This window comes from Patagioenas fasciata, chromosome 7 (genome assembly GCF_037038585.1).
Source record: "Patagioenas fasciata isolate bPatFas1 chromosome 7, bPatFas1.hap1, whole genome shotgun sequence".
NCBI classification, from domain to species: domain Eukaryota; kingdom Metazoa; phylum Chordata; class Aves; order Columbiformes; family Columbidae; genus Patagioenas; species Patagioenas fasciata.
The window spans coordinates 48173637-48200973 of NC_092526.1; the positions used below are offsets into that span (position 1 = coordinate 48173637).

Sequence of the window (27337 nt, forward strand, 5' to 3'; positions counted from 1 at the left end):
GAGAAGATGTAATACAATGAATTGTTCTATAACTGCTATGCAGAAGCTGATGAGAAGACTTGCTTCAGGAAAATATCAGTCATCAGTTTGCACAGGGCATCCTTGATCTCCTGGTTCCTCAGGCTGTAGATGAGGGGGTTCACTGCTGGAGGCACCACCGAGTACAGAACAGACACCACCAGATCCAGGGATGGGGAAGAGATAGAGGGGGGCTTCAGGTAGGTGAATATGCCAGTGCTGACATAGATGGAGACCACGGCCAGGTGAGGGAGGCAGGTGGAAAAGGCTTTGTGCCGTCCCTGCTCAGAGGGGATCCTCAGCACGGCCATGAAGATCTGCACATAGGAGAAAAGAATGAAAACAAAACATGAAAATGCTAAACAGGCACTGACCACGAGAAGCCCAAGTTCTCTGAGGTAAGAGTGTGAGCAGGAGAGCTTGATGATGTGGGGGATTTCACAGAAGAACTGGCCCAGGGCATTGCCCTTGCACAGGGGCAGTGAAAATGTATTGGCCGTGTGCAGCAGAGAATAGAGAAACCCAGTGGCCCAGGCAGCTGCTGCCATGTGGACACAAGCTCTGCTGCCCAGGAGGGTCCTGTAGTGCAGGGGTTTGCAGATGGCAACGTAGCGGTCATAGCACATGATGGTGAGAAGAAAAAATTCTGCTGAAATGAAAAAGAAAAACAAAAAGAGTTGGGCAGCACATCCTGTGTAGGAAATAACCCTGGTGTCCCAAAGGGAATTTGCCATGGATTTAGGGACAATGGTGGAGATGGAGCCCAGGTCGAGGAGGGAGAGGTTGAGCAGGAAGAAGTACATGGGGGTGTGGAGGTGCTGGTTCCAGGCTATGGTGGTGATGATGAGGCCGTTGCCCAGGAGGGCAGCCAGGTAGATGCCCAGGAAGAGCCAGAAGTGCAAGAGCTGCAGCTCCCGTGTGTCTGTGAACGCCAGGAGGAGGAACTGGGTGATGGAGCTGCTGTTGGACATTTGCTGTCTGTGGGCATGAGGACCTGTGCAAGGAGGAAAATATAGTGATGGTTTAGATGAAACTACTCTGGGACAAACCAAAGGTATTTCCCACAGACCCTCCCACAAAGAGACACTTTTTTTTTTTCAGGAAAACGTGCTGGCTGGAGCCCTCGTCGGTGCTTGATGAGTGTGCAATGAAGAGCAGGGTCTCTGCCCAGGGGCTCTTGAGGAGTCAGCCTGACCCTGTGTGATTGGGTGGCAGGGGCCAGTCCTGGGGTTCAGCTTTGTCAGCTGGAAACGCTCCTGGTGCAGAAGGGACTGTCACCATCTGTATCCCCAGGCCTGAGAAACTGAGTTGGAGAGGTTTGGGGTTTCTACAGTTCCTTCTGCCCTCCCACCCTGAAGAGTGTTCTTGGGTATCAGAAACCCTCAGCATTTCTGGTGCACTCAGGGAGAACAGAGCGAGTCCTGCGAGACCAGAGGATGCCTGTGGGTCAGTGCAGAGTGAAGGCAGCTGCTCTGTCCCCCTCTCTTGCTCGAGCTGCCCTGGGCTGGCACCTTTCTGAGATGGAGACTGATCACACTCCCATGTTACCCTGAAAAGCCCGCAGACACTGCTGAGATCAGCACCTCTGCCTTCATTATGATGCTTTCAGAGAACACACAGATGCTGTAGGACAGGTTTGCATCCTGGAGGGAAGCTCACAGCTTGGAACGAAACCACAAGCAGACAGCAAATAGTCCTAATGAAGGCATTTGATTCAGGGAGCCTCAGCTCACACCCCAGCCCCACAGACTGCATTGCCCTCACCCCACAGGGCAGAGCAAAGCTGGGACACGTGTTCCCATGGACACACCTGCAGGAAAGGACCCACAAGATCAGGCTGTGACTCTGCAGCTGAAACTGCCATCCCCAGAGAGCCTGAGAGCAAGAACAAGATCCCCTCAGCAGTGACCCAGAGCAGGGGAGCAAGAAGGACAATGCGGTGAGGGTGGGTGTGAGAGAGGCCAGGGCAGAGGCAGCCGGGCACTCAGACAGCGTCACCCTTCCCCAGCTGTGCAGCCACCTCCCAGACACCAACATTGCCGGGCAGCTGCTCTCAGCCCCTGTGCTCTGCAGAGGAACTGGAGCTCTGGCTGCACAGGAGCTGCTTCATGCCTTGGAGCCCCCGGCCCTGAGGGCAGAGGCTTTGCTGGGTGGGACAGGAGGCCAGGGGGGTGCTCACAGGAGGGATCGGCACTGCAGGGGATCACAGGGACTTTTCTCTATTCTCCCTCTCATAACCATTCCAGGTTCAGTTTCGTCCCATTTCTGATCATTTCCCTGCTGCCTGGATATTCTCCCCCTGGGAGGTGTTTCCCTGTCCATGTCTCTTCCCTGTCAGTGCTCACAGACCCCATTCCACCCTCTGTGCCCTCCCCCGGGCCCTACAGATCCTGCCTGTTCACAGGGCACTGCCTGGGGGCATCTTCCTGTTTGCAGGCTGGAAAACAGGACAGGTCAGACTAGGCTGAGGGGTCCAGCCAAGGTGATGCAGGTGCTGTGCACAGGCAGAGGGGTGGTGAAGGGATGGTATGAGCCTTCTGGCAGATGTACTGATCACTCAGAGTTGCAGTTCAGGAGTCTCAGTGACTTGTTTAAGCCTGAGAGCTCATTTTCATTTTATCCTTTCCTGCACCCCCCACCCCTTGGGAGAGGAAACTGAAAAGGCAGGCTCAGGAAAGCTCCTTATCTGTCTGGTAATCCTTGCATTGATCTTCTTGAGACATCCCCTTGGAAAAATGCTGGGGGTGATCTGGAGCTGTGAGCAGCTCTGACCCACACAGCACCCTCTCCACAGCAAAAGCATCTTTCCTGCCCTGATAGGGGTCACTCCTTCCACCCTCAGCGCTGTGGGGATCTCCTTGGCAGGGACCCTGCTCTGCAGGGCAGCCCTGGGCACCCCTGGGTGCAGAAACAGCTTCACACACCTGGAGTCATCCTCAGCAGGAGGCAGTTGCCACTGATGGTTTATGAAGGAATTCCCTGCTCTGCTGCATGTTCTCCTTAGCTGTACAAAGAAGTTTCTGATAGTTTTACTTACCTGTCTCATATGTTTTACCAGTGTCAGGAAATCCCACCATGATTTGCAGATGCAATGACGTGCAGCCACAGACCTGCTCTGTGTGAAGATTTTTCTCCTTGTGAACTCACAGCAAACCTCCCACCCCACACTGCATTTCCCCTCTCTTTCCGGCTCGTCTCCCGTTGCAGGCAGAGCCCTCAGCCCTGCTGCGCTGTGCAGACGAGCTGCTCCTGGGCAGAGCTGTCTCTCTGCAGCGCTGCCGCTTGCCAGGAGCTCCCTCTGTCCCAGGAGCCCAGCCCAGCTCAGTAGCACAGGAGCAGCCCAAGGCGCTTTAATGACCCCTCCGGTGGATTTGGTGATGTGTCCATGGACCTCAAACACTGAGGGCAAGTTGAAGAAGTCAAACTCAGATCTAAACTTCAAAGTTTCTTGTAATGTTAATGAATCCCACTGAGGGACACAACTGAGAAACCATCCCCAGGGTCTGGTTAGAGCAGAAAACTGAAGCAGAACTAAGGGTAATGAAGCGGAAAGTAGCTCTGATGATCAGTAAACCTGGATGTGCTTCATTAACCAAAGGGCCAAGCCCTGACCTCCAACCTGGGAAGGCAGATCCTGTCCTTCCCACGTTGCCCAGGGCCCTTCCTGGACAGTGTGATGTGGGGCTGTGCAAGGCCAAGGGCAGGACTATGGTCCCACACCTCCCAGGGTCCGGGCTGGGGACAAGGAGGGCATGAGGCCCCTGTGCTGGAAGGACAAGGTGTCTCCTCACAGGCATCAGAGGTGGAGACAACAACCATAGCCAAGGGGAGAAGGAGTTGATGTCTGGTGGGGGCTTTCAGCCTCTTTACATCCCTTGATCATCTCCACCACAGCCTGTCCTGTGCTGTGGCATCCCCTGCACCTCTTTCCCTGCAGGCTGCAGACATCCCCCCTGCTGCCCCACCTTGCTCTTGTCTGAGCATCTTCCTTCCTTTGCTGAGATCTCTGCATCCTCCCCAGCTGTTCCTTGGAGCACAAAGCCTTGGGCTGATGCAGACTCCCTCTGCTGACCTGCTCCACCACAGCACTGCCCTTCCAGTCACATTCCTTCCTGCTCATGTCCAGCCTGGACCTCCCCAGCTGCACTTTGGGCCATTATTTCTTTCTCATGCTCTTTCCCACTATTTAGAAAACCTCCACCACCTCTGAAACCACCCTTCAAGCACTCTCAGACTTCTCCTGCACTGCTGCATCCTCCCCAGCACTGCTGGGCCAAAGCAGCCCAGGTCCCTCAGCATCCCACACCATGTGCACAAGGTGTTGAACCTGCCTTGGCAGAGCCCTGCACTCTCCAGTTCCTCCCTGCTTCTCCAAACTGGGAAGCCGCACACTGGCACACCCCCGTGTGTGTGGGGTCACAGCAGTGCTGAACCGAATGGGATGAGAACTCCAGGTGTCTGTGTGCCCATGCTCCTCCTCATGCAGCCCCGTGTGCAGCTGCCTCGTTCATGGTGAGCGTGCACCACGGGCTGGTGTGGGGACCTTGGAGTGCCCAGGCCCTTCTCCTCAGGGTCACTGCTCAGCGTGTCAGGTCCTTCTCTGTCCTGATGGACGGGGTTATTGTCCCACCCTGATACATCACAGCTTATTTTTCCTTGTACAAAGGAATAGTTTTCTGTTGGGCATATCATAGATTTTCTCAAGGTCTGGACTCTCCCTTGACTGAAGCTCTATTTGCTCAGCTTTTAATGTTTGTACACAGGTGGTTTATCCTGATAAGGGTGTCTCTCCCAACTTAACAGCATGAGGAGTTACAGGACACTACAAATACCACCTCCTAGAGAAACTCTGGGGGCTTGGGGGTCTGGTGTTCATAATGGCAGTGGTCTGGAGTCAAAGGGATAGTTTCCATTCATGTGGGAGAGCAGCAGAAATGTGTGGAGCTCTGCCTGGGGACAGACAATGTCAGCTGAAGGTTGAGGAGTCACCATGAGAGGGCAGAACAACATGGGCAGGGTTGTGGCTACTGGACATCAAGTACAGGTTCACTGATCAGGAAGAGGAATTAGATGAGGCCTCCTTCAGACAAATTAAAGAAGCCTCATGTTTCCAGGGCAGTGTCCTCATGGCTGACCATGGGTGACTGAGGAGTCAGTGAGGTGAGGTGCCCTGTGGGACTTTACACTTGCAAACCAGAAAGAGTTGGTCAGGGATGGAACAGTCAGGGATGGGAAAGTGGCGCTGAGGCTCCTGGAAGATGATAACAAGGCAAGGAGCAGGATTTCAGGAGAGCAAGCTTTGGCCTGCTGAGGGACCTGCTTGGGTCCTATGGGACATGACCTTGGTGTCTGCAGTGCTTTTCTCTCACATTTCCTCCATCTTCTCTCCCACCTGCTGTTGTGCAGCGTTTTTTACCCTTTCTCAAATACAATATCCCAGAGGTGCTGCCGGCATCACTGAGTGGCTCAGTTTTGGAAGGAGTGGGTCCATCTTGGAGTAGCTGAAATCAGCTCTGTCTGACATTGGTCAGACTCCTGTTGTCTTCTCAGAGAGGTGACAACTGTAGCACACCCTCACTCACCCCAGTTCCAGGACTTTGCCATGTAAACCCGGTACAGGGTGACAGTGTGTTGGGTGTTACAAACTACTTGATCATGGAGCAGCAGTGGAAAAAATCTTCTGTCAGCAACCTGAAGAGGTCTCCAGTCAATGAGCAGGTTCCTATGGGGAACTGCAATTGTTCTGACATTCACTGGCCATGCAAAGCTACAGGTGCCAACAGTTCAAAGGATCTTGGGCCAACTTCTTACCATGTCTGCTTGGTGGGCAACAAGGGTGGTGCTCACCTGGATCTGGAACTGGGAAACAAGGGAGAGCTGGTGAGGGATGTGAACATCACTGTCCACCTTGGCTGTCGTGACTAGGACAGAGTGGGGTCCCAGGCACCAGAGGGGAGGGAGGAAGGCCAGCAGCAGAGCACAGGCTGGTGGGTTCCAGAGGAGAAGACTTTGACATACTAGGGGGCTGATACAGGTGCTTCCATGGGAAGCATCTCAGAAGAATGAAGGAGCTCAGCAAATCTGACAAGCCTTAGAGAACAGTCTGCTCCAAGGACAAGAACTTTCAATGAAAATTCCCAAGAATAGAAGCATTTATCTCGTGAGGTTGCTTGTTTGAACTGATGGAGGTCAAGGGCACAAAGGCAGCACACAGGAGGTGGAAGCAGGGGGAGCTGCAAAGGAAGAATTTAGAAAGCTTGTTCATGGATGTGGGGATGATGCCAAAGCTCCCCATGACTTGATACCTCAGGGGGAGGGTGATGACAGTAAGATGAGCTGTCTTGGCTTCATTTGCAGTAAAAGAATAGTCAGGGTGAATGTGGGCCTGCTGCTGAACTTTGTAAGAGTAGAATCAGACAGGACTGGGGTTCTTCATGGCTTCTTTACCTCCATCTTCACCAGAAAAGTCTCCTGGGACTTTGTTCCTGAAGGCAGGAGTCTGGAGAACACCCAGCAGTGGATGGGGCTTAGGTCAGGGGTGACCTGAGCAAACTCAGACACCATTACAGAACAGGAGATGGGTCACTTGGCCAGCTCCCTGAACACAAGTATCGCTGTGCTGTGGCACCTGAGATTCCCAGGAACACCCACCTCTAGGTCCAAAGTTGTGTGATTCCTCTTGAGGTGTCCTGGCCCATCTCCTCACTCACATGGTGATTTAAGCACCCACTTCTCTGACATATTCAGTCTTTATCAGGAGATTCTTTAGACCAATATTTATTGGAGACTGTTGATATCAGCTGTTCTGGAAATGAGGTCTTTGGGAGGGGGACGGAAATATAAGATATTTGCATTTATTACTATTTGTTATGGAAATGCTCACTGTTTGGCTACAGTTCAGAAATCTCTGAAATCATCCACACCAGACTTTAAGACTTTTGGAGAGTGCTGCACAGAGCCTTGGCTTGTAAGGGCGTTTTGGATGTTAATGAGCCCTCTGCTGCCATGATCCTGAACTGCAGCTACTGAAAGAATGCACAAACCTCTAACGAAGTAAAAGATGGAACCCAGCCCCATGTTCTGAGGGTGTTTGGGAGCCCACGAAGGGCCATCACTGACACAAGCAGTCCCTGTCCCTGGAGGCTGGACAAGGAGAAGCCTGGAGACAATGGTCAGAGGTGGTAAAGGTGATGTGGAGGTGGCTCTGGTGCCATGTCAGCCCTTCATGTTTGTTCGTCATCAGAATGGCCAAGTCCTCACCCCAGGACCAGACAAAGGAGACCCTTTCACTCTTACATTTCTCAGGCTCTGCCTGTGGTCACTGGGAGGGTATTTGTGTTTTGGGGGTGGGTTTGGTGCCAAGTGCTCTTGCTTTAACCACAAGGCTCTGGTTTTCTGAAGACTTGGCAATGCCTATGACGTCCCCCAAACCCATTCAGCTTCTTTCACAAACCTGGCAATGGTCACCAATCACCTGAGCTGTCCAAGTCCCAAACTTGCTCGAATCCTCAATTTGGATCCATGCTCCAGTACTGAAATGCACAAGTTCCTTCTGCTGCTGCCCTAAAATAAAAAGAAAAATCAGTCTATTCCACATTAGCATGGCCAGCCCACGGTCTTTAGGTGTTCTTCTTTAACACACTTACTGCTACACGTAGACCACTCTCTTCCTGCACTCCCATGTGTCTCACAAACCTTTCACTCTTGTCCTCCAGTAATGGGCCAACACTCCAAGATGCTGGTGCTTCCTCCAGGCTCATGGATGATTCCTGAGGTCCATCCAAGTGTGGGCAGTGTAAGAGAGGAGCAGAGCAGGCTCAGCTCCGGGGCCATGACTGAGCACAAACACCCCAGCAGCAGCCATTCCCCATCTCCCAGGCACAGCCAAGCCCACAGCATGCAAATGGCACTGCCATATATCATTAGTCCAAAAAAGCCTGCCTTCTTTCCAAAATCAACAACAATCTTTCTACTATTCCCCTTCGACCCCCAGATATCAGCCGCATTCGACTTGTGGCTCAGACATGGTTGTAAGGATTTGCTGAAGTCATCAGCCATCACCCTTTACTACCCCACATCCCCTGACCCTCTCCCACACCACACATGGCCGGTCACTGCTGCTCAGGGCCTCGCGCTCTACAGAAGAGGCCTTGAGCTTCTTGGCTCTTCCTGGTGCTTGTTATATTCTTCCTCACTCCCTCCAGATCTCACGGTGAGATTTCTTGTTCATGACAGGGCCTTTGTAACCAGCTCTTCTGAAATGGTTGTCCTTCTGTGATCATCTGTGCAGAAGAAGCGATCACAGAAAAGCACCAAATATGTCAAATCTGATGCCGAGTGAAATGCAATAAAACCTTGTTGAGCCAGCTCCGTAGCTCAGCAAGGAGTTTCTCCTGAGAAAGGGATCCAACCTCTGCCACTCTCTGCAGAGGCACATGAACAGTGTCCATGCACCTGGGGACACAAAGAGTGACTTTGGCAAGATCACCCTCTATCTGGACCATTTAGATCTGTACCTGTGGATGGGGTATCAAGCCTTATAGTACAGCAAAGACTGGAGTTCTGAGCTCTCTTCAACTCCCTGTGTGACAGTCTGTAAAATTAATTAACCCAGTGAAAAAGTTGGTTTTGATTCTCTTCACAGCCTGAAGCACCACATGGCTCAGGAGACAATCCAGGATACCCAACCAGCACTCACATGCTCTGCACTTAAAGTTCAGGTGTTCCTGGGAATCTCAGCAGACACGTCACGCTGATATCTGGGTTCAAGGAGCTGGTCAAGAGCCTCGTCTGCATTTCTGTAACGGTGGCTTTGCTGCCTGGCTGATGTGCAGACTCTGTACATGGATGCTGACACCTCTTGAACAACCTGCTCTGAAAGGATGAACAAGGTGGTGTTTTCTTTCTGGAAGGGTATTAGGACAGCAAACAAGAGGAAGCTGGATTGGAGGAAATGAAAAAGGAGACAAACGTTGTGATCAGGGTTGTTTATGGTTACTTGTAAAGCAGCCTTGCGCCTCATGCGAATTATTTCTGTGATCAGAGGGAACCTGAGAGCTTTCTCCAAATCAGAAACATGAAGGGGAAGGAAGGAAGGAAGGACAGTGTCATTCAGTCTCTAAGGCACCTCAAGAGGTGTCTTGACCAACCTCCTCCTAAAAGCAGGGTCAGACCAGATTAGTGAGGGGTCTATACAAACACATAGTGGTAACTTTCTGATGTAGAGTGGATGCACACTGCTGGGAAACAGCTTCCAGTGCTTGACTGTCCTCAGGAATGGAAAGTTTTTCCCTTTATCTACTGTCCTTCTAAGCCAAACCATCCAGATAGCCTTTTACCCATCTACTTGCACACTGACACAGACCATAATATCCTACCCTGGACACAAGCACATTGTGGGGGATGATGCTGAATGCCTTGCTGACTTCCAGGCAATAGACCACCCCTGCTCTGCCCACATGCAAACTCTGTCCTTTCCTCACAGAAAGCAAAGAGGATGGACAGGCAGAACCTGCCCTGGGTAAACCCCATCACCTTCTCTTCCAGACATCCAGAAATGGGGTCCCAGTGGACATGTTCTGGGGCACAGCCCTTAGTTCCCCTGCTCACCCATTGGCCATTTTGAAAAGTGCACACACTGTGTGAGAGCTGCCAGTGGTCAGGGACTCCCCCCAGTGTCCATGAGCTTTCCAAAATGGTGGAGAGTGGCCTCCCTGTGACATCGTCCTGCTGTCTCAGCTCCTGGGATGCTGCCCCTGCTGTCCCATAGACTGGAAAGGATTGTGTTAGTTCCAGTGACCCCTGACTTGATCCCCATCCTCAGCTGATTGTTCTCCAGATTCCTGTCTCCAGTCACACAGTCCTGGGACACATGCGGGTGAAGATGGAGGACAAGAAGACACAGGGATTCTCACCTCTTTCCCTTATTAAATTCATCAATGGCCACGCAGTGTCTTTGTTTCTCCTTTAACTGTTCCTGCAGTAGTAACAGCTCATTATGGGCCCTTGAAGTGCCTTAGAGGTCCAGACTGAGTTCTGATCTGGGCTGTTCTGTGCTTGGAGGCTGCTGTCCTTGCAGACCAGATGAACTCACTTCTGCCACCCTGCCTGGCAGTTCATTCCATCTGTGTCACAGCTCTGTCTGCAGCACTGGCAGCTCCAGCTCCCCCAGGCAGGTCCCTGGCTGAGGCCATTGCCTCACATCTGGGCTGGACCACCCCAGCTGTGGCACCAGCCCAGCTCTGACCTGCCACAGGAAACCTGGTACCAAGTGTCCAAGAGCCCATGTGTGCAAAGGCTTTGCTTCAGAGCACAGACATGACATGGCCAAAGACTGATGAATGTCCCTTTGCACCTAAGAGTATAAAAGCAGAACAAAATGCCTAAGTTCATTCAACTGAAGATATTTCTCCCCCAGTTTGCAGAAATTAGATAATTTGCTGTAGCATTCCTCGTGTCCTATGTAAGGATGGGACAAGAAAATATGATTCTCATAGTGATTTATTTTTTTAAAACTAAATCTACAGTACTGGAAAGAAGTGTCTCTGAAGAGGAGAGAGAATCAACATCACTGATTACTTCAACTTTGAAGTTGTGCCCCTGGAGCCCCAGAGGCATGTGGAGGGAGCCCAGAGGGGACAGAGAAAGGGACATGAGGGGCTGCTCCTGTGCTGCTGAGCTGGGCTGGGCTCCTGGGACACAGGGAGCTCCTGGCAAGCGGCAGCGCTGCAGAGAGACAGCTCTGCTCAGGAGCAGCTCCTCTGCACACGCAGCAGGGTTGAGGGCTCTGCCTGCAGCACCGAGGGCACAGGAGTCAGGCACAGAGAGGGGAAAGGCAATGTAGGTGGCTGCTTGCTGAGGGCTCATTGAGAGACAAATCTTCACAGTCCTTACACGGTAAGTCTCTGGCTGTTGGACAATACTACTACATTTCCTGGAGAGAGACCCTAAAGATGATACATCCCACAATTTACAGGATCTGTCAGGTCTCTCTCACAGTATCTCTGCTGTAGAGAAGAACACACTCCAGAGCAGCGCTTCCCTGTGGCACCATCAAGGGGAAAGTGCATCATGGCACCTTCTGCTGAGGGTGACTGCAGGGGGAGCTCCCAGGGGTGCCCAGGGCTGTCCTGCAGAGCAGGGTCCCTGCACCCCAGGGCTGTGCCGGAGCAGGGACTCTGCCACCTGCCAGGGTCAGCGCTCAGCCTGCCTGGGGAGATCCCAACAATACTGAGGGGAGAAGATGTCATATGAAGGAGCAAACGCTATAGGGCAGGAAATGTGTTTCTGCTGTGGAGAGGGTGCTCTGTGGGTCAGGGATGCTCACAGCTCCAGATCACCCCAAGATTTTTCAAAGGGGATGCCTCAAGGACAAGATCAGTGCAAGGATTACCAGACAGAAATGGAGCTTTCCTGAGCCTCTCTTTTCAGTTTCCTATCCCAAGGGGTGGGGGTGCAGGAAAGATAAAGTAAAAATGAGCTCTCATGCTTAGACAAGTCACTGAGACTCCTAAACTGCAACTGTGAGTGATCAGCACATCTGCCAGAAGGCTCATAACATCCCTTCACCACCCCTCTGCCTATGCACAGCACCTGCATCACCTTTGCTGGACCCCTCAGCCTAGTCTGACCTGTCCTGTTTTCCAGCCTGCAAACAGGAAGATGCCCCCAGGCAGTGCCCTGTGAACAGGCAGGATCTGTAGGGCCGGGGGAGGGCACAGAGGGTGGGATGGGGTCTGTGAGCACTGACAGGGAAGAGACATGGACAGGGAAACACCTCCCAGGGGGAGAATCTCCAGGCAGCAGGGAAATGATCAGAAATGAGAGGAAACTGAACCCGGAATTGTTATGGGAGGGAGAACAGAGAAAAGTCCCTGTGATCCCCTGCAGTGCAGATCCCTCCTGTGAGCACCCCCCTGGCCTCCTGTCCCACCCAGCAAAGCCTCTGCCCTCAGGGCCGGGGGCTCCAAGGCATGAAGCAGCTCCTGTGCAGCCAGAGCTCCAGTTCCTCTGCAGAGCACAGGGGCTGAGAGCAGCTGCCCGGCAATGTTGGTGTCTGGGAGGTGGCTGCACAGCTGGGGAAGGGTGGCGCTGTCTGAGTGCCCGGCTGCCTCTGCCCTGGCCGCTCTCACACCCACCCTCACCGCATTGTCCTTCTTGCTCCCCTGCTCTGGGTCACTGCTGTTGGGATCTTGTTCTTGCTCTCAGGCTCTCTGGGGATGGCAGTTTCAGCTGCAGAGTCACAGCCTGATCTTGTGGGTCCTTTCCTGCAGCTGTGTCCATGGGAACACGTCTCCCAGCTTTGCTCTGACCTGTGGGGTGTGGGCAATGCAGTCTGTGGGGCTGGGGAATGAGCTGAGTCTCCCTGAATCAAGTGCCATCATTAAGACACTTGGATATCTCCTGAGGGTTTCCTTCCAAGCTCTGTTTGTGAGCACTGCCATGTTTGCCTATCTGAAGACCCCTCCATCTCTTCCCCATCCCTGGATCTGGTGGTTTCTGTTTTGTACTCACTGGTGCCTCCAGCAGTGAACCCCCTCATCTACAGCATGAGGAACAAGGAACTCAAGGAGTCTATAAGGAAACTGTTGATTGTTTGCTTTTCAAAAGCAGTAACGAACTGACCTCCTTCTTCTGCATGTCACTTGCAATAACGTATTAGTTGTTCAACCTGGGTTCTGTAGGTGGTTGTTTGTTTGGTTGGTTTTGTTTGTTTCTTTGTTTGTTTGTTATCTTTGGTGTTTGCTTTTCTTGGTTGTATTAATGCTATCCACAAGAAAAATTATTTGTCTTCTTATGGTTGTGTCCATGTCTACCTGTCTAGTGTGTCCCGTTGTCTTTATGTAAATAAGGACCCGTACTCTCTATGTGTATGAAATGAAATAAAGGACCCCACACTGACTTATTTGCCCAGAATCCTCTCTCTGAGTTCTCTGGAGCTGCATAAGCCATGTCTGTGTGCTGAGGGGGAGTGAGTAGGAGCCACCCTGAGCTGGGTCTTCCTCCCATCCTGACCAACATGAATCTGCAGACTCACCCCACGACTCTGGGCACCACAGCCCACTTGCTCTGCAGTGCAGCACTGTCATGTTGGGGCTGTATGGAGCATGGAATGAGGGTGCAGGAACAAACAGAAAAGTCAACATAGCTCAGCTCTCTTGGGAAAGGGCTCTGTGGGGAGATGGGATTTTCAAGGAGAAGCGTGTGGCACGGAATGTGTGCAGAAAAGAGGTGGAAAGAGAAACCCTTTGCTGCAGGTGGCAGCTTGGGGCAGGTGGCCCTGGCACTGTGGCAGCAGGGCCTTCCTGAGGATCCCCTAGGCCAAATGTCTCATGCTGTCCTGGGGAGCAAGTCTGGACCTGGGTTTGCAAGCTGCCTGGGCTGGAGATCTGCTCAGCATGCTGACTGGATGAACATTCTCGGTGTCCTTCATTCTCACTGGTCCCCACTGCTGTGGGACCAGTTCCAGCATGGCTGCTCTGCTGGGCTCAACCGGCAAGAGGGCGGGGGGGCACGATTCAGGAAGGGGTGGGAGGGGTGAACTGGGAAATGCCCCAGAGAAGAAAACACCAGTGAACAGCTGAAGTGTGTGAGTGTGCAGGGCTGGCACACAGCAGTGTCCTCTCCCGGCCAGGCCTCCTGGGAGAGCCCTGAAGGACCAGCAGAGCATGGTCTGGTGTGTGCCCATGTTCATGGGACAAACTGGGGAAGTTGCCCCAGGACAGTCATCACAGACCAGCCCCTCAAAACCTCCATTTCCTTCACTGGCTCTTCTCCCCAGCTGAGAGAGGTTGTTCACCTCTCAACACAAGGACACTGAATGACTAGGTCAGAAGCCAATGTTTCCATTGTACAAATGAGATATGAGTGGCTGGGAAGTGGCTGGAGGAAAGGGATCTGCGGGTGCTGACTGACAGTTGCTGAACATAAGCCAGAATGTTCCCAGGTGGCCAAAAAGGTCACCTGCATCCTGGCTTGTAAAAAGAATAGGGTGGCCAGTAGGACTACAGAAGTGATTGTGCCTCAGTGATTGTGTTCTGAGTGCTGGTGAGGCTGCAGCTTGAATCCTGTGTTCAGTCTTGGGCCCCTCATCATAAGAAGGACATCAAGGCACTAGAGAGAATGCGGAGGAGGTGACGAAGCTGCTGAGGGGCTGGAGCACAAGTGTGATGAGGAGCAGTTGAGGGAGCTGGGGCTGTTCAGCCTGGAGAACAGGAGGCTGAGGGGAGACCTTCTCACTCTCTGCAACTGCCTGAAAGGAGGTTGGAGCATGGAGGGTGTTGGTCTCTTCTCCCAAGTAGCAAGTGACCGGACAAGAGGAAATGGCTGCAATTTGCACCAGGGGAGGTTTAGCTTGGATACTAGGAAAAAATTCTTCCCGGGCAGGGTTGTCGGGTGGTAGAACAGACTGCCCAGGGCAGTGAGGAGTCACCCACCCTAGAGGGCTGTAAAAGACATTCAAACGAGGTTCTTAGGGACATGGTTTAGTGTGAGAGCTGGGTTATGGTTGGACTCAATGATCCCAAGGGTCTCTTCCAATCGAAGTATTCCAAGATTCCATGATTCTACCTCACGTGAGAGTCCACAAAGCCAACTCAGTTGTGGACGCTGACAGAACCCTGACATTTCTGTGTGTGACTCTGGGAACAAACCCCACTGACCCAGTGAGATTCATCTCAATTAACCTGGACAAGCTCATTGCAAGTGCTCCTGTCTGTTACGTCACCCTGGCCTGTGATTCTGGATTGCGCTTTCAAAATGACAGTGCAACTGAGGAGGACCTGGCATCTGTCAAACCCATCTTCAAGAAAGGCAGGAAGGAGAATTGGAAGAATCACAGGCTGCTCAGCCTGCCTCTGTCCCTGGGAAGGTGATGGGACAAGTCCTCCTGCAGCCATCTGCAGGCACTTGAAGGACAAGAAAGGGACTTGTGTACCAAAATGGGCAGGGGAAAGAAAGACATGTTATGTGTATGAAATTGTGCCAGGCCTTGGACATGGTCCCCCTTGGTGTCCTTAGAGCTGGACTGATGCTGTCTGGACTGAAGAACTGGATGCTTGGTGGGAAGTTCACTGAAATATCAAGCCCAAATATAATCTGTGATGCAGTGTCCTCTGCGCAGTTACTTGTGTCATCCCTCAGTGACCAGCATTTGGGTCAAAACTGCTGAAAGACATTATTCTCCTTTCTGTGATGTGATGGAGATAATACAATACTGAGTGGAGACCTTGAGCAACCTCACTTGGTCACCATGCTTTGAGAAAGAGAGTGAAACAAGAAGCTGTTCAGGGATCTCTTCAAATCTGACCTACTCTATGATTCAATGAATCTTTCCCCTGGACAAATTTTTGAAGATGAAAAAAAAAAAGCAGAGGAGGAGATGGTATAAACATAAAAACAGCAGTTACTGAAGAGAATGTTTCTCCACTCAAATAGTTAGAAGGAAATATATTTGTTTAATCGGGTCAGGTCCTGTGTTATGCCTGGGTTATGAGGAGGGTGATGGGTGGGTATGGTATCATGAGGTCACTTGTGTCTCAGGAACTCATAACTGAGTTGGAAGGGTACGGCTGTGAAGGGGACAGTAGGGTCAGTTCTGTGTCTGGAAGGGACAGGCCAGCAGCAGGGACATGGCTGGGAAAGAACCTCTGTCAACATGCCCACAGGTCCTATCCAGGAAGAGGGCTTGGAGCTGGGTTCTCAAGGCTGACAAGGCTGGAAGGCACTCAAAGAACCCAGGTCTCTGTCCCCTTGGCCATGGCAGTTGTCTCTGCCACTGAGGCCCAGGAGAAGCCATGTTGTCCTCATGGCACTGGGGCCTCTCTGCCTCCTTGCAGTCCCATGGGGAAGCTGGAAGTTGTTGTACCAGTGTTGTCCTTCCCTCAGCCTTGCACTCCCAGGGTCCCAGGAAGAGCCCTGAGCCGTGTGTGCTTACATCTCATCTGTACAATGAAAACACGGACTTTTGACCTAGTATTTCATAGAATCATAGAATGTCTTCAGTAGAAAGGGACCCCAGGATCATAGAGTCCAACTCCTGTCCCGGCGCAGGACAACGACGACAGTTCACACCGTGTGTGTGAGGAGATTGTCCACTCTCTTCTTCGCCGTGGCACTCCATCGACTCCTTGCACCCCCATGGAGTGTCACACCATTGCCCTGCACTGGGCATCGCACTCCCCACATCCCCAGGAAGAGTCCTGAGACACATGTGAGGGACAGGATCTCCCTTCTTAGGGGCAGGGGCTCAAGGCTTGGCCATTGTCCTTCATCAAACAAATCAAGGGGTTTCTCAGCATCAGAGCTGCTTCACTTTGCTTTTGCCTGATGCAATCACTGCCTCCAATTATCTGCTCTAACAAGTCCCTGGGGAGGCTTTGTCAGTAACAGCCCTCAGTGGGGCCCATTAATGCTTGAAGATACTTTGGAGTTTGCTTCTGACTTGGACTTCTTGAGCAGATTCTTCAGTCTGTGCTTGGTATCTGTGGTTTATGGACTCAGCACCAAATACGCCATGGGGCTCATTAAAACACAGACAGCCCTAACGAGCGATGTTTCTTTCTGTAATATTCCTCATATCCAAAAGACTTGTAGAACTAATTGGAATGGTTTCAGTGGGACACTTAATGATGAAGATTGCAAATAAGATTTCATAAAGGAGGGTGTTTTCTCTCAAGGGTATTTTCTGTCATTTTTCAGTGTATAGAAGAAGTGACAGCAGCATTCTACACTGGACATTGATCCCGAGGGTCTCCTGTAGACATCTGCACAGGCAGGAGAACAGTCCCTTGAGGCTGGACACTGTATGGACAACCTCGCTCCTCACCCCCCACCCCCAGTCTGCAGGTTCCCTCTTTGGCCACCAGAGACTTGCACCACTTTTCCTCACATCAGACTTCTCCACTGAGCTCTGCAGGAGATGCTGCAGCTCCTGTGCACCAGCTCCACCTGCTCTCCTGTGTAAATAATGCACAGTTTAATAAACAGTAAAACACTTTCCTCAGATGTGTGTGCAAGCTGGATCTGATGAGGTCCACCATCCACAAGGGACACCCACACAAGAACTATTTTTAGACAGAGAGATAGGAAAGGATAGATAGAAACACAATTAACGTGCTGTGTACCATGTTAATTAGACCTCTGAAGACTGGGGTAAGTTTGTAACTGCCTGAGGCTCAAAGCAGAAACCACACAGTGGAGAGGCAACTGAATGACCAAAGAGCAAGTGGAGGAGGAAACCTGAGAGCACTGGGAAGGGCGAACATCCAGACAGACTGTTGGAAAGTTGTCCTTTGACATGGACATTTAGTCAGGAGAGGTGGAAACTCCTAAATGACAAAGGAGATGAAATAATAGCGTGTTGGTAATAGAAGTACAGGGGAAGACCAATATTTCTTCTCCTGCCTTTAGTACACGACCTGTTGATTCACTTTTTGTCCTTTTATTTTTTTAGTTAATATGTTAAACAAACCACCACCAAGCCCACACAAACAAACAAAAAACACCCTCAAAAACAAACAAACAAAAAACAAACAAACAAACAAAAAACACAACAAAAATATAAACACGTCCACGTTTCCAACAGACATCAGTCATTAGTTGTCTCACCATAAACAGCCAGTGCCATTTTAGGGGACCGATTTTATCCGAGGTGCTGGCCTGGGATTGGCATCTATCACAGAGGACCTGGGGGAGACCAGAGCACCTTGCAATGCAGATGGAAGTTAGGCAGGGGTTCCCAGGGCATCTACACTGGCACCAGGTGTTTGTGTCCCTGGAGCTGAAGACATTTGTGTCCTAAATCCATGCCCAGTTCTGCAAAACTCTTATTTTTTCAGAGAAATAAATCCCCCAAAATACTTAAAAAGAAAATAAATAAATGTTTAATATGTAAGAATGTAATATGTGCCATATGAAAAATCAATATGTAAAAAGCTATCCATGTACCTGAGGACATGTGTGTCTTATATCCATTTCTAGTTGTGGAAAACACTTTCCTTTTTGAAGAAAATAACCCCCCAAAGACCTAAAAAAAAGGAAAAGTACATTGAAACCTTCCTTGACTTTGAAACTTTGTCTTCAGTTCATATTTTAACTTTCATTGACATTAACTGACATCGGATGGGCCTGCAGGCATGAAGCCAAGATCATTTTGTGTCTTGCATAGAGCCCCATGCCCTCTAAACCTTCCCTGCCCAGGACTCCTCACACTTGGCTTAGAGCGAGTCACACTGAGGTGTTGGCTGGGTTTAGATGTTGGTTTAGATGGTCACCTACAGCACAGGTGCGTTCATGTTCCTTAGTCATCTCCTTTGCTCCCATTAGAAACAGAGCCCAGCATCACAATGGGATCATAAGAGAACTGAGGTTGAAGGGACCTCAGGAGTCTGCAGTCCAACCTGTCAGAAACTGGGTCAGAACAAGGTGTTCAAGCCTTCATTCAATCAGAGATTGAAAACCCGCAAGGACAGAGGCTGCTCAGCCTCTCTGGGTGACCTGCAACAGCACTTGGCTGAGCTCCCAGGGCAGGGGTGTCAAATTCATTTTCACCGGGGGTCACATCAGCTTCACAATTGCCTTAAAGGGCCGAATGTATAAATGTAGGAGTAGTTAAATTTATACAGTCCTTTAAAATTATGTTCTGCCATTTGAGGGTAACCATGAGGCTGATGTGATCCCTGGTGAAAATGAAGTTGACACTCACCTCCTAGGGAAAAAGCTTTTCCTTATGTCCTGGCTGAACCTCTCCTCTTTCACCTGCCACCCATTCTCTTTTGTTCTTCTGCCACACACCATGGTGAAGAGCCTGGCTGTGTGTTCTCCATGATCTCCTTATTGGTACTGACAGGCTGTGATGAGGTCCCTGTCAGCCTTCCCTTCTCTGGGCTGGACGAGCCCAGCTCCGTCAGCCTCTCCCCACAGGCCAAGTGCTCCAGTTTCTGGCTGTCCTGAGGCCCTTTGCTCAACCCACTCCAGCTTGCCAATATCTTTCCTGAACTGGGATCTGAGATCTGGATGGAGTATTCCAGAGAATCCCTTCCCTCCACCTCCTGGCCGTGCTCCTGGTGGCACAGCCCTGGGTGCTCCTGACCTCCCTTGCACCAGGGCACACGCTGCCTCCTGTCCAGCTCCCTGCCCACACAGACCTTTCCCACAGAGCTGCTCCCAAACAGACATCCCCAGCCTGTGCCATTGCCAGGTGAGTCCCCTGCAGGGGCAGACACTGGTGTTTGTCCTGCTGGGGTTTCCTGAGGGTCCTCCAAAGACTTGCTCTCCTCCTTGAACCCCTTCATTGAGCATAGAGGCCTGGGAGATGGTTTCAGTAAAGACCCAGGTGCAGAAGTCATTGAGTCCCTCAGTGTCAGTGTCTGCTGTTACTAAATTTCCCTCTTCACTCAGCAGCAGCTCTGTGTTCCCTTTCTTCAGCCGTGGTCTCTAACACAGCTGTTGAAGCTCTTAGTTTGCTCTTGACTTTTCTTGCAGTCGCCAACTCCAGGTGACCTTTGCCCTTCCCGAAGCCATCCCTGCACAGTAAAGCCAATGTACACGTGCTCCTTGTCTGTACCTGTCCTTGCTGTCACCCCTGGCAGCTGCTTTGTGGCCCCTGTCTGCACCTTGTGCTGTGACAGCCCAGCCCTGCTGCCCCACACGTGGTCCCACAGCCCCATGGTGCATTTTCAGCACAGGACAGGGTGCATTCGGGGTGGGGAACGGTCTCCTGACTTGATAGCCAGAGCAGTCCTTGCTGCTTTGTCACACCATGGCCTTCCTGTTGGGCAGCCTCTCCAAGCTCCTGGAGAGGTCGTGTCACCTGTGGGGTCACAGACAGCCCTGCTCCAGGGTCTGCCAGGGTCTGGGCCAGGAGAGAGTCTGGGCAGGGCTGTCCATTCCCTGAGACAGGCCCTGAGCCCAGCAGGAGGATGGACATGGCCTCACAGGGAACCTTACCCGTAAACCTGGGGTGCGCGGCCAGTGCTGGAAATGGCCCATGAGAGATGGCCAGTGACTGGGGGGTGATGAAGGCCCTGGGCCACCTTCCTGGTCTGTCCATGTCACCAAGGGCATAGAGCAGTCTCCTCTCTCCTGCACCTGCATGTCTTTGATCCCTTCCAGAAGCCCTGGCTCTGCACCACAACCCCTGGTGTGAGTCTTCACCCTGCATGGTCATGCAGCACGAGATACACGCTGATGTTTTTCTCTCTCAGGTCCTTTCCAGAACAGTCCAGTTCTCTTGAGGTTCTGCCACCTCCCCTGCCCTCTCTCCACCACCAACACCCTCTCCCCAGCAAAGCCCAGTCGGGGCTGGTCCCACAGCAGTGCCCATTGCGGGTGCTCTGGGCAGACACCCCACAGCCTTTGCCCCTCTGAAGGGCACAGCAGCTTCTGGGGGTCAGAAAGCGGTCAGCCCCAGAGGTGAGTGAACATACACGGCAAAAAGAAAAGGAGGCACCTGTGTCCTTCGTTCTCCTCTCCAGCAGATCCTGAGAGGTTTGCAACCCCTCCATCCCATCCCCTTTCCCCAGGCCAGCACAAAAGCCCTGGCCTTTAAGGTCTTCCTTGGACAGTGTCCCATGCCCAGAGGAAGCAAATGTCCAAAAGCAGCTTCATCAGCCAGTTCCTCCTCCTGGCGTTCGCAGACACACGGGAGCTGCAACTCTTGCACTTCTGGCTCTTCCTGGGCATCTACCTGGCTGCCCTCCTGGGCAACGGCCTCATCATCACCACCATAGCCTGGGACCAGCACCTCCACACCCCCATGTACTTCTTCCTGCTCAACCTCTCCCTCCTCGACCTGGGCTCCATCTCCACCACTGTCCCCAAGTCCATGGCCAACTCTCTGTGGGATACCAGGGTCATTTCCTATGCAGGATGTGCTGCCCAACTCTTCCTGTTTTTCTTTTTAGCTTCAGCAGAATTTTATCTTCTCACCATCATGTCCTACGACCACTACATTGCCATCTGCAAACCCCTGCACTACGGGACCCTCCTGGGCAGCAGAGCTTGTGTCCACATGGCAGCAGCTGCCTGGGCCACTGGGTTTCTCCATGCTCTGCTGCACACGACCAATACATTTTCACTGCCACTGTGCAAGGGCAATGTCCTGGGCCAGTTCTTCTGTGAAATCCCCCAGATCCTCAAGCTCTCCTGCTCACACTCCTACCTCAGGGAACTTGGGCTTCTTGTGGTCAGTGTCTGGTTAGGATTTGGGTGTTTTGTGTTCATTGTGGTGTCCTATGTGCAGATCTTCAGGGCCGTGCTGAGGATCCCCTCTGAGCAGGGACGGCACAAAGCCTTTTCCACTTGCCTCCCTCACCTGGCCGTGGTCTCCCTGTTTGCCAACACTGCCATGTTTGTCTATCTGACGCCCCCCTCCATTTTTTCACCAAGCCTGGACCTGGTGGTGTCTGTTCTGTACTCACTGGTGCCTCTAGCAGTGAACCCCCTCATCTATGGCATGAGGAACCAGGAGCTGAAAGTGGCACTGAAGAAAGTGATTCAATCACTTTTCTGTCAGCAACAATTAGTTACCCAAGTCTCTTCAGAAGTTATTTCCAATTCATCTCAGGATCCTCCTTTGGACTGTGCATTTTATCTGTGATAACCATGTTTATCAAAGAATTTCTTCATCCACAAAACTTCTCCAGAGGCATGAAGCCAGCCTCTCGGAACCAGAGACCTGTTTACCTGTTTCTGGGACCATGACTTCCTGTGTTGGATCTCTGTAACACAGGGTGTTTCAAAAAGATGGATCCATTTTGAAATCACTGTATCTCTGAAATTTGCTCCATCTTTTCGAAACAACCCGTAAAAGGGGATTTCCTCACTTTCTGTATTTGGAGCTTGGGCTCCTCTTCCAAAGCTGTGGTCAGCCTGAATAAATTTCCCCCCCACCAAGGCCATGCTGCTGTACTTGGGTTTTTCATGCGCTCAGGGGAGGACATGGGGCAAGATGTTACGTCATGGTGCTGGTTTGAGTGTCCATCTGTGGGTGCCCAGTGTTCCTGGAGATGGTGAAGGACCTTCAGTGATCTGCCTTGAACTATCTCACCGTGGTTTTCAGGCACCACAGCCTGCTCCTAGTGCTCTGTGCTTCAACGGGGGAATAAATGACCCACAGAAACCTATTTCTGCATTCCCCAGCTCAGGGCAGGCTGCTCTGTCACTGCGGTAGCAGAAGCAGTCTTGTGCTGGTGAGAGGGGCTGGCACAAGAGGGCTGCCAGCAACGGGTGTGAAGGATCTCTTGAAAACAAGAGCAGAGGACACAGGGGGACGGTCCTGTGTTCCTGCCATGGCTGATCCCAGCCCTTGGACTGATAGGGAGGTTGATCCTCCTCTCTGTCTCAATCCATCTATCTATCTGACCACCCTACCATGCATACATGCATGCATGCATCCATCCATCCACCCATTCATCCATCCATACTGGTACTCCATATGGGTGAGCTGCCCCATGATGTTTCTCATCCCAGTGAGATCATATAATCATTTAAGTTGGAAGAAACCCTCACGATCATCGTGTCCAGCCATTAACCTAACTCTGGCTATAAACCATGTCCCTAAGAACCTCATCTATATGTCTTTTAAACACCTTCAGGGATGGTGACTCAACCACTTCCTTGGGTAGCCTGTTCCACTGCCTGACAACCTCTTCTGTGAAGAAATTTTTCCTATTATGCAAACTGAACCTTCCTGGGTGCAACTTGTGGCCCCTTTCTTCTTGTCCTATCACTTGCTGTTTGAGAGAAGAGACCAACACCCTCCATGCTACAACCTCCTTTCAGGCACTTGTAGACAGTGATAAGGTCTCCCTTCAACCTCCTGTTCTCCAGGCTACAGAGTCCCAGTTCCCTCAACTGCTCCCCATCTGACTTGTTCTCCAGACCCCTCACCAACTTCACTGCCCTTCTCTGAACTCACTCCAGCACCTCAAGGTCTTTCTTGTAGTGAGGAGCCCAAAACTACACACAGGATTTGAGGTGCAGCCTCACCAGTTCCGAGAACAGGGGGATGATCACTTGCCTGGTCCTGCTGGCCACACTATTCCTGTTGCACACCAGGATGCTGCTGGCCTTCTTGGCCACCTGGGCACATGCTGGCTCATGTTCAGATGGGTGCTGATCAACACCCCGAGGTCCTTTTCCATTGTCAGATTCCAGTCGCTCTTCCTTAAGCCTGTAGTGTTGAATGGGGTTGTTGTGACCCAACTGCAGAACCCGGCACTTGGCATGAAACTGAACAAGTCCAAGTGCTGGGTTTTCACCTGGGATAGAGTAACACTGAGTGCAAGTGTAGATTAGGAGAGAGCGGCTGGAGAGCAGCCCTGCAGCAAGGGATCTGGAGTGATGGTTGGCCACACGGTCAACAGGAGGCAACACTGTTCCCCAGCAGCCAAGACAGTAACCCCCATCCTGGGGTGCATCAAACACAGCATGGCCATGTGGTCAAAAGACATGACTATGCTGCTGTATTCAACATTGGTATGGCCTCACCTTGAGGTCTGTGTGCAGTTCTGGGCCCCATATACTATTACAACAAGGATGTGAAGGCCCTTGGATATGTCCAGAGCAGAGTAACAAAATTGGTGAAAGGGCTGGAAAGATTGTCCTCTGAGGAGCAGCTGAGGACTCTGGGCTTCTCTTGTTTGGGGAAAAGGAGGCTCATTGCTCTCTACAGCTTCCTGAGGAGGGGACATGGACAGGGAGGTGCTGAGATCTTCTCCCTGGTGTCCAGTGATAGGACACGTGGGAATGGTTCAAAGCTTGGTCAGGGAAGGTTTAGACTAGATATTAGGAACCATCTCTTTATCAAGGTTGGTCAAAAACCGGAACAGGCTTCCTAGAGAGGTGGTCAATACCCCAAGCCTGTCAGTGATTAAGAGACACTTGGACAATGCCCTTGGTACATGATTTATCTTTTGGTCAGCCCTGAATGGGTCAGGTATTTGAACTAGATGATCATTGTAGGCCTCTTCCCACTGAACTAGTCTAGTCTAGTCAAGTCTAGTCTGTTTTACACATATACCTGTAACAGGGTGGATCCTGGGCCCAAACAGTCTGCTCAGCAGCCTCCTCAGGATATCGGCCTTGCCAGTTGCAGACACCAGGACACATGAGCCCCCAGGGCTGCAGCCCCATTCCAGATACTGGTACAGACCTCCCCAGTCACACACATGTGCACACACACTCTTATGTCTGGTCACTCTGGTCTCTCAGTTGCTGGCACCAATGACATACAGGCTGTCTGACCCCCTGCTCCTGTTCTGCTCACTACACTCACACATTCATGCAGAGGAGAGATTTGCTCACATAGCATAGATTTAGAAATTAAGTTTAATGAGAAGACAGGACAGACTGCACTGGTTGGGGTCCTTCCCCAAACTTCCCATGATAAGTCCTGTGTAATCCAGAAACGTTCTTCCCCTGCACCCAAATGTGTCCTGCACCCCTAGGCAAAATCCTGTTAGTCTAAATGGTGATCCAGAGAGCTGCTCTCAGTCATTCCTCTCAATGGGCTTCAAACCTGGACAATGAGGCTGATGGCACTCCCAGGGCAGCCTTGGAACAAGATGTTAATTCCTCAGAGCCTGTAATTTGGGTTCCCACTTGCCAATGAGCCTCTGTGCTATTCTTGGTTTTGGAGGTGGGCTTGTGATGAGTTGGTGGCTCATGTGATGGTGCTGGGAGCAGTCGGGGCAGGGTATTAACTGACTTACTTCTCCTGCCTTTGTTAGTGCCTTCTTTGTGTGTGCAGAGGAGCTTCTTATCACTTAACAACATCCAACGAGAACATAAATCTCCTGAGTCATCTGTGTCTGGAGGTTGCATACATATGCATTGGTATTATCTAGCATATGATAGCAGATCACTGGAAATGCTGTCCAGAAATGCCTCATGATTAGGGGAAAATCTGTGTTGTTGTACGGGCAATGGCTTCATTCAGGGCCAGTATCACAGTCTTGTTTCTGAGACCATAGATGAATGGATTTAAGAATGGGTACAGAACAGTGTTCAGCAACGCTACAATGCTGTTAGTCTCCAAGGAAACATATTCTGAAGGACATGCATAGAGAACAATACAGCTCCCATATGCAATGGCCAAAGTGGTGAGATGGGAAGAACACGTGGTAAAAGCTTTTTTCCTCCCAGAGGCTGCTGGAAGATGTACAATGCAGAAAAGGATGCACATGTAAAATGCCAGAGTTAAACATAAGGAACCGAGAACGACAAATGATAAGAAAACAGAGTCTATTTTCCAGAGCAAGCTGGTGTCAGAGCAGGACAGTTTGAATAAGGTGGAGTTGTCACAGAAAAAGTGATGGATCTCATTTGAGCCACAGAAAGTCAGCTGGGAGAGGATGACCAGGCGGTAACTCAAGAGTGTGAAGCCTGTGACCCAAGCAGCAACAACCAGGTGGATGCAGAGCTGAGGCTTCATGATGGCAGCATAACGCAAAGGTTGGCAGATGGCAACATAGCGGTCAAAGGACATGACAACTAGTAGAACAAACTCTGTACAGCCCAGGGAAAAATAGAAATAGGATTGGGCAAAGCAGCTGCTTAGTGAGATTGTTCTCTTACCAGAACCCAGGATCACAACCAATTTTATGCTTGTGGAGGATGTAAACCAGATTTCTAGGAAGGCCAGATTGGCAATGAAAAAGTACATGGGGGTTTGTAGGCGGTGATCTGCATATACGAGGAAAGTTATGGTAGTGTTCCCCATCACTGTTGTCAGGTATATGAGCAGAAAGAACAGAGAGAGTAAGAGCTGTAGTCTTTGATCAAGCCCTGAGAAACCCTCTAGGACAAACTCAGTAACTGCAGTTCCATTTTCTGGTCCCATGTTGAATTTCAGTTCATGATGCTGAGACAGGAACATGGCAAAAAACAAGTGTGATAATTCCACAGTCTGGGTGAAAGGCTTTACAAAACCTTCTCTGCTTCTTTCGTTCCTTGCAGTCTTCCTATAGTACACAAATAAAGTATTTCAAGCATTTCTCATACCCTGATTTTTCTCTATCAAGTTTAAACTGGAGTTCTCAGACAATTTGTCGTCTTCTTTCAACCTTTTTCAAACACTCATAAAGAATTCTTCCTTCAACACAGGGGATTTTAAAGTCTGTTAGCTATTTTATGCCATTCCTGCCAAATTCCAAATTCATGCACACTGGTTCCAAACATCTATCACACCTCTGTGGCTAAGTCATCCCTTTTATTGCACAAATGCTAAACTATCAAATCAAATCAAATCAAATCAAATCAAATCAAATCAAATCATATCAAATGTATATTGAAAGCTTTTCTTTCTACTCTTCAGTACTTGCCTTTTTGGGTTAGGAGTCCCTGAGTATCTATTGATTTCAGAATAAGCAGTATCAAGCACCTCTTCCATAATCCCCTGCTTTCTTCCACAGCTTCGTGCTCTCGCTTTCTTGAGGAAAGGGGATAGGAGGGCAGAATAGAGAACAAGTATAACTCATCTTCTTTAGTACTCTAAATAATGACTGAAATTGGTTATGGTTCCACACAGTCTCATCTGACATCCATCTGCATTGAAATGCAGTTGCTTCCAAACAGTTGCTCATTGCTGTTACTATTAAATGTCCTGACCTAAATGCAGACCAGAAGAAAACTGACTGGAAGAGATTTGTAACTTTTCTTTTGCGTGCCAGCTATAGGTTGGGAGGACCCAGCCTTGAGAGTTTTCTCCTGTCTCCATTGATTATACAGGGAGCTTCGGGAAAACAAACTCTCACAGGCACCTGTTGTGAGGTAGGTGAAACTCACTAGTCAAGTCTCGACTTGACTTAAGTTTTCTTAAGTTATATTTTTTAAATCAAACCACACACCTAGGAGAAAGAAGCACAAAAAAAGCCCACATATACAATAAAATCTGGTGTTTTTCCCTTCATCTTTACATTTGTTTTCAGACATAGAAAGGAATAGAGCAGACAGCTCCAAAACCAGGATGATTCAAAATGCAAGGGGATAAGGGGGAGAGGAGGAGATGGTGGGTTTGAGGCGGTGAAACAAAGTTGTGCAGGTGCGCAACCAGAGCTCTTCAGTCATTAGTCACCTGGGTGCTCCCAGGACTTTCCCATCTCATCGTCCACAGAGACAACAGGAGAAACTAGTCTGAGACAATGGATCAACATGAAACCAAGTGATTGAGTAAAGTCAACCTCCTTCAATATCAACCACCTCCAAAATAAGCAAAAATTAAAGGTTTGCCCAACTTGTGTGGGATTTCTTCTTGTGGGATTCCAGACAGTGCTGGAGACAGGCAGATCCTGCTGTGCCTGGGCCTATTTCCTGTTCA

General features: G+C 50.6%; 2 protein-coding genes across 2 annotated transcripts; one reads left to right on the forward strand and one right to left on the reverse strand.

Annotated features, from left to right (window-relative positions):
- The first annotated feature begins 20584 nt into the window (after nt 1-20584).
- On the forward strand, nt 20585-21616 carry LOC136116132 (olfactory receptor 14C36-like). The gene has a single exon (XM_065862342.1). It carries the CDS (start codon nt 20606-20608, stop codon nt 21614-21616), a length of 1011 nt encoding a protein of 336 aa, XP_065718414.1. The 5' UTR covers nt 20585-20605.
- A 3297-nt stretch (nt 21617-24913) lies between these two features.
- LOC136116217 (olfactory receptor 6E1-like) lies at nt 24914-25897 on the reverse strand. The gene has a single exon (XM_065862418.1). The coding sequence runs from the start codon at nt 25895-25897 to the stop codon at nt 24914-24916; it is 984 nt and encodes a 327-aa protein (XP_065718490.1).
- Nucleotides 25898-27337: the final 1440 nt, after the last annotated feature.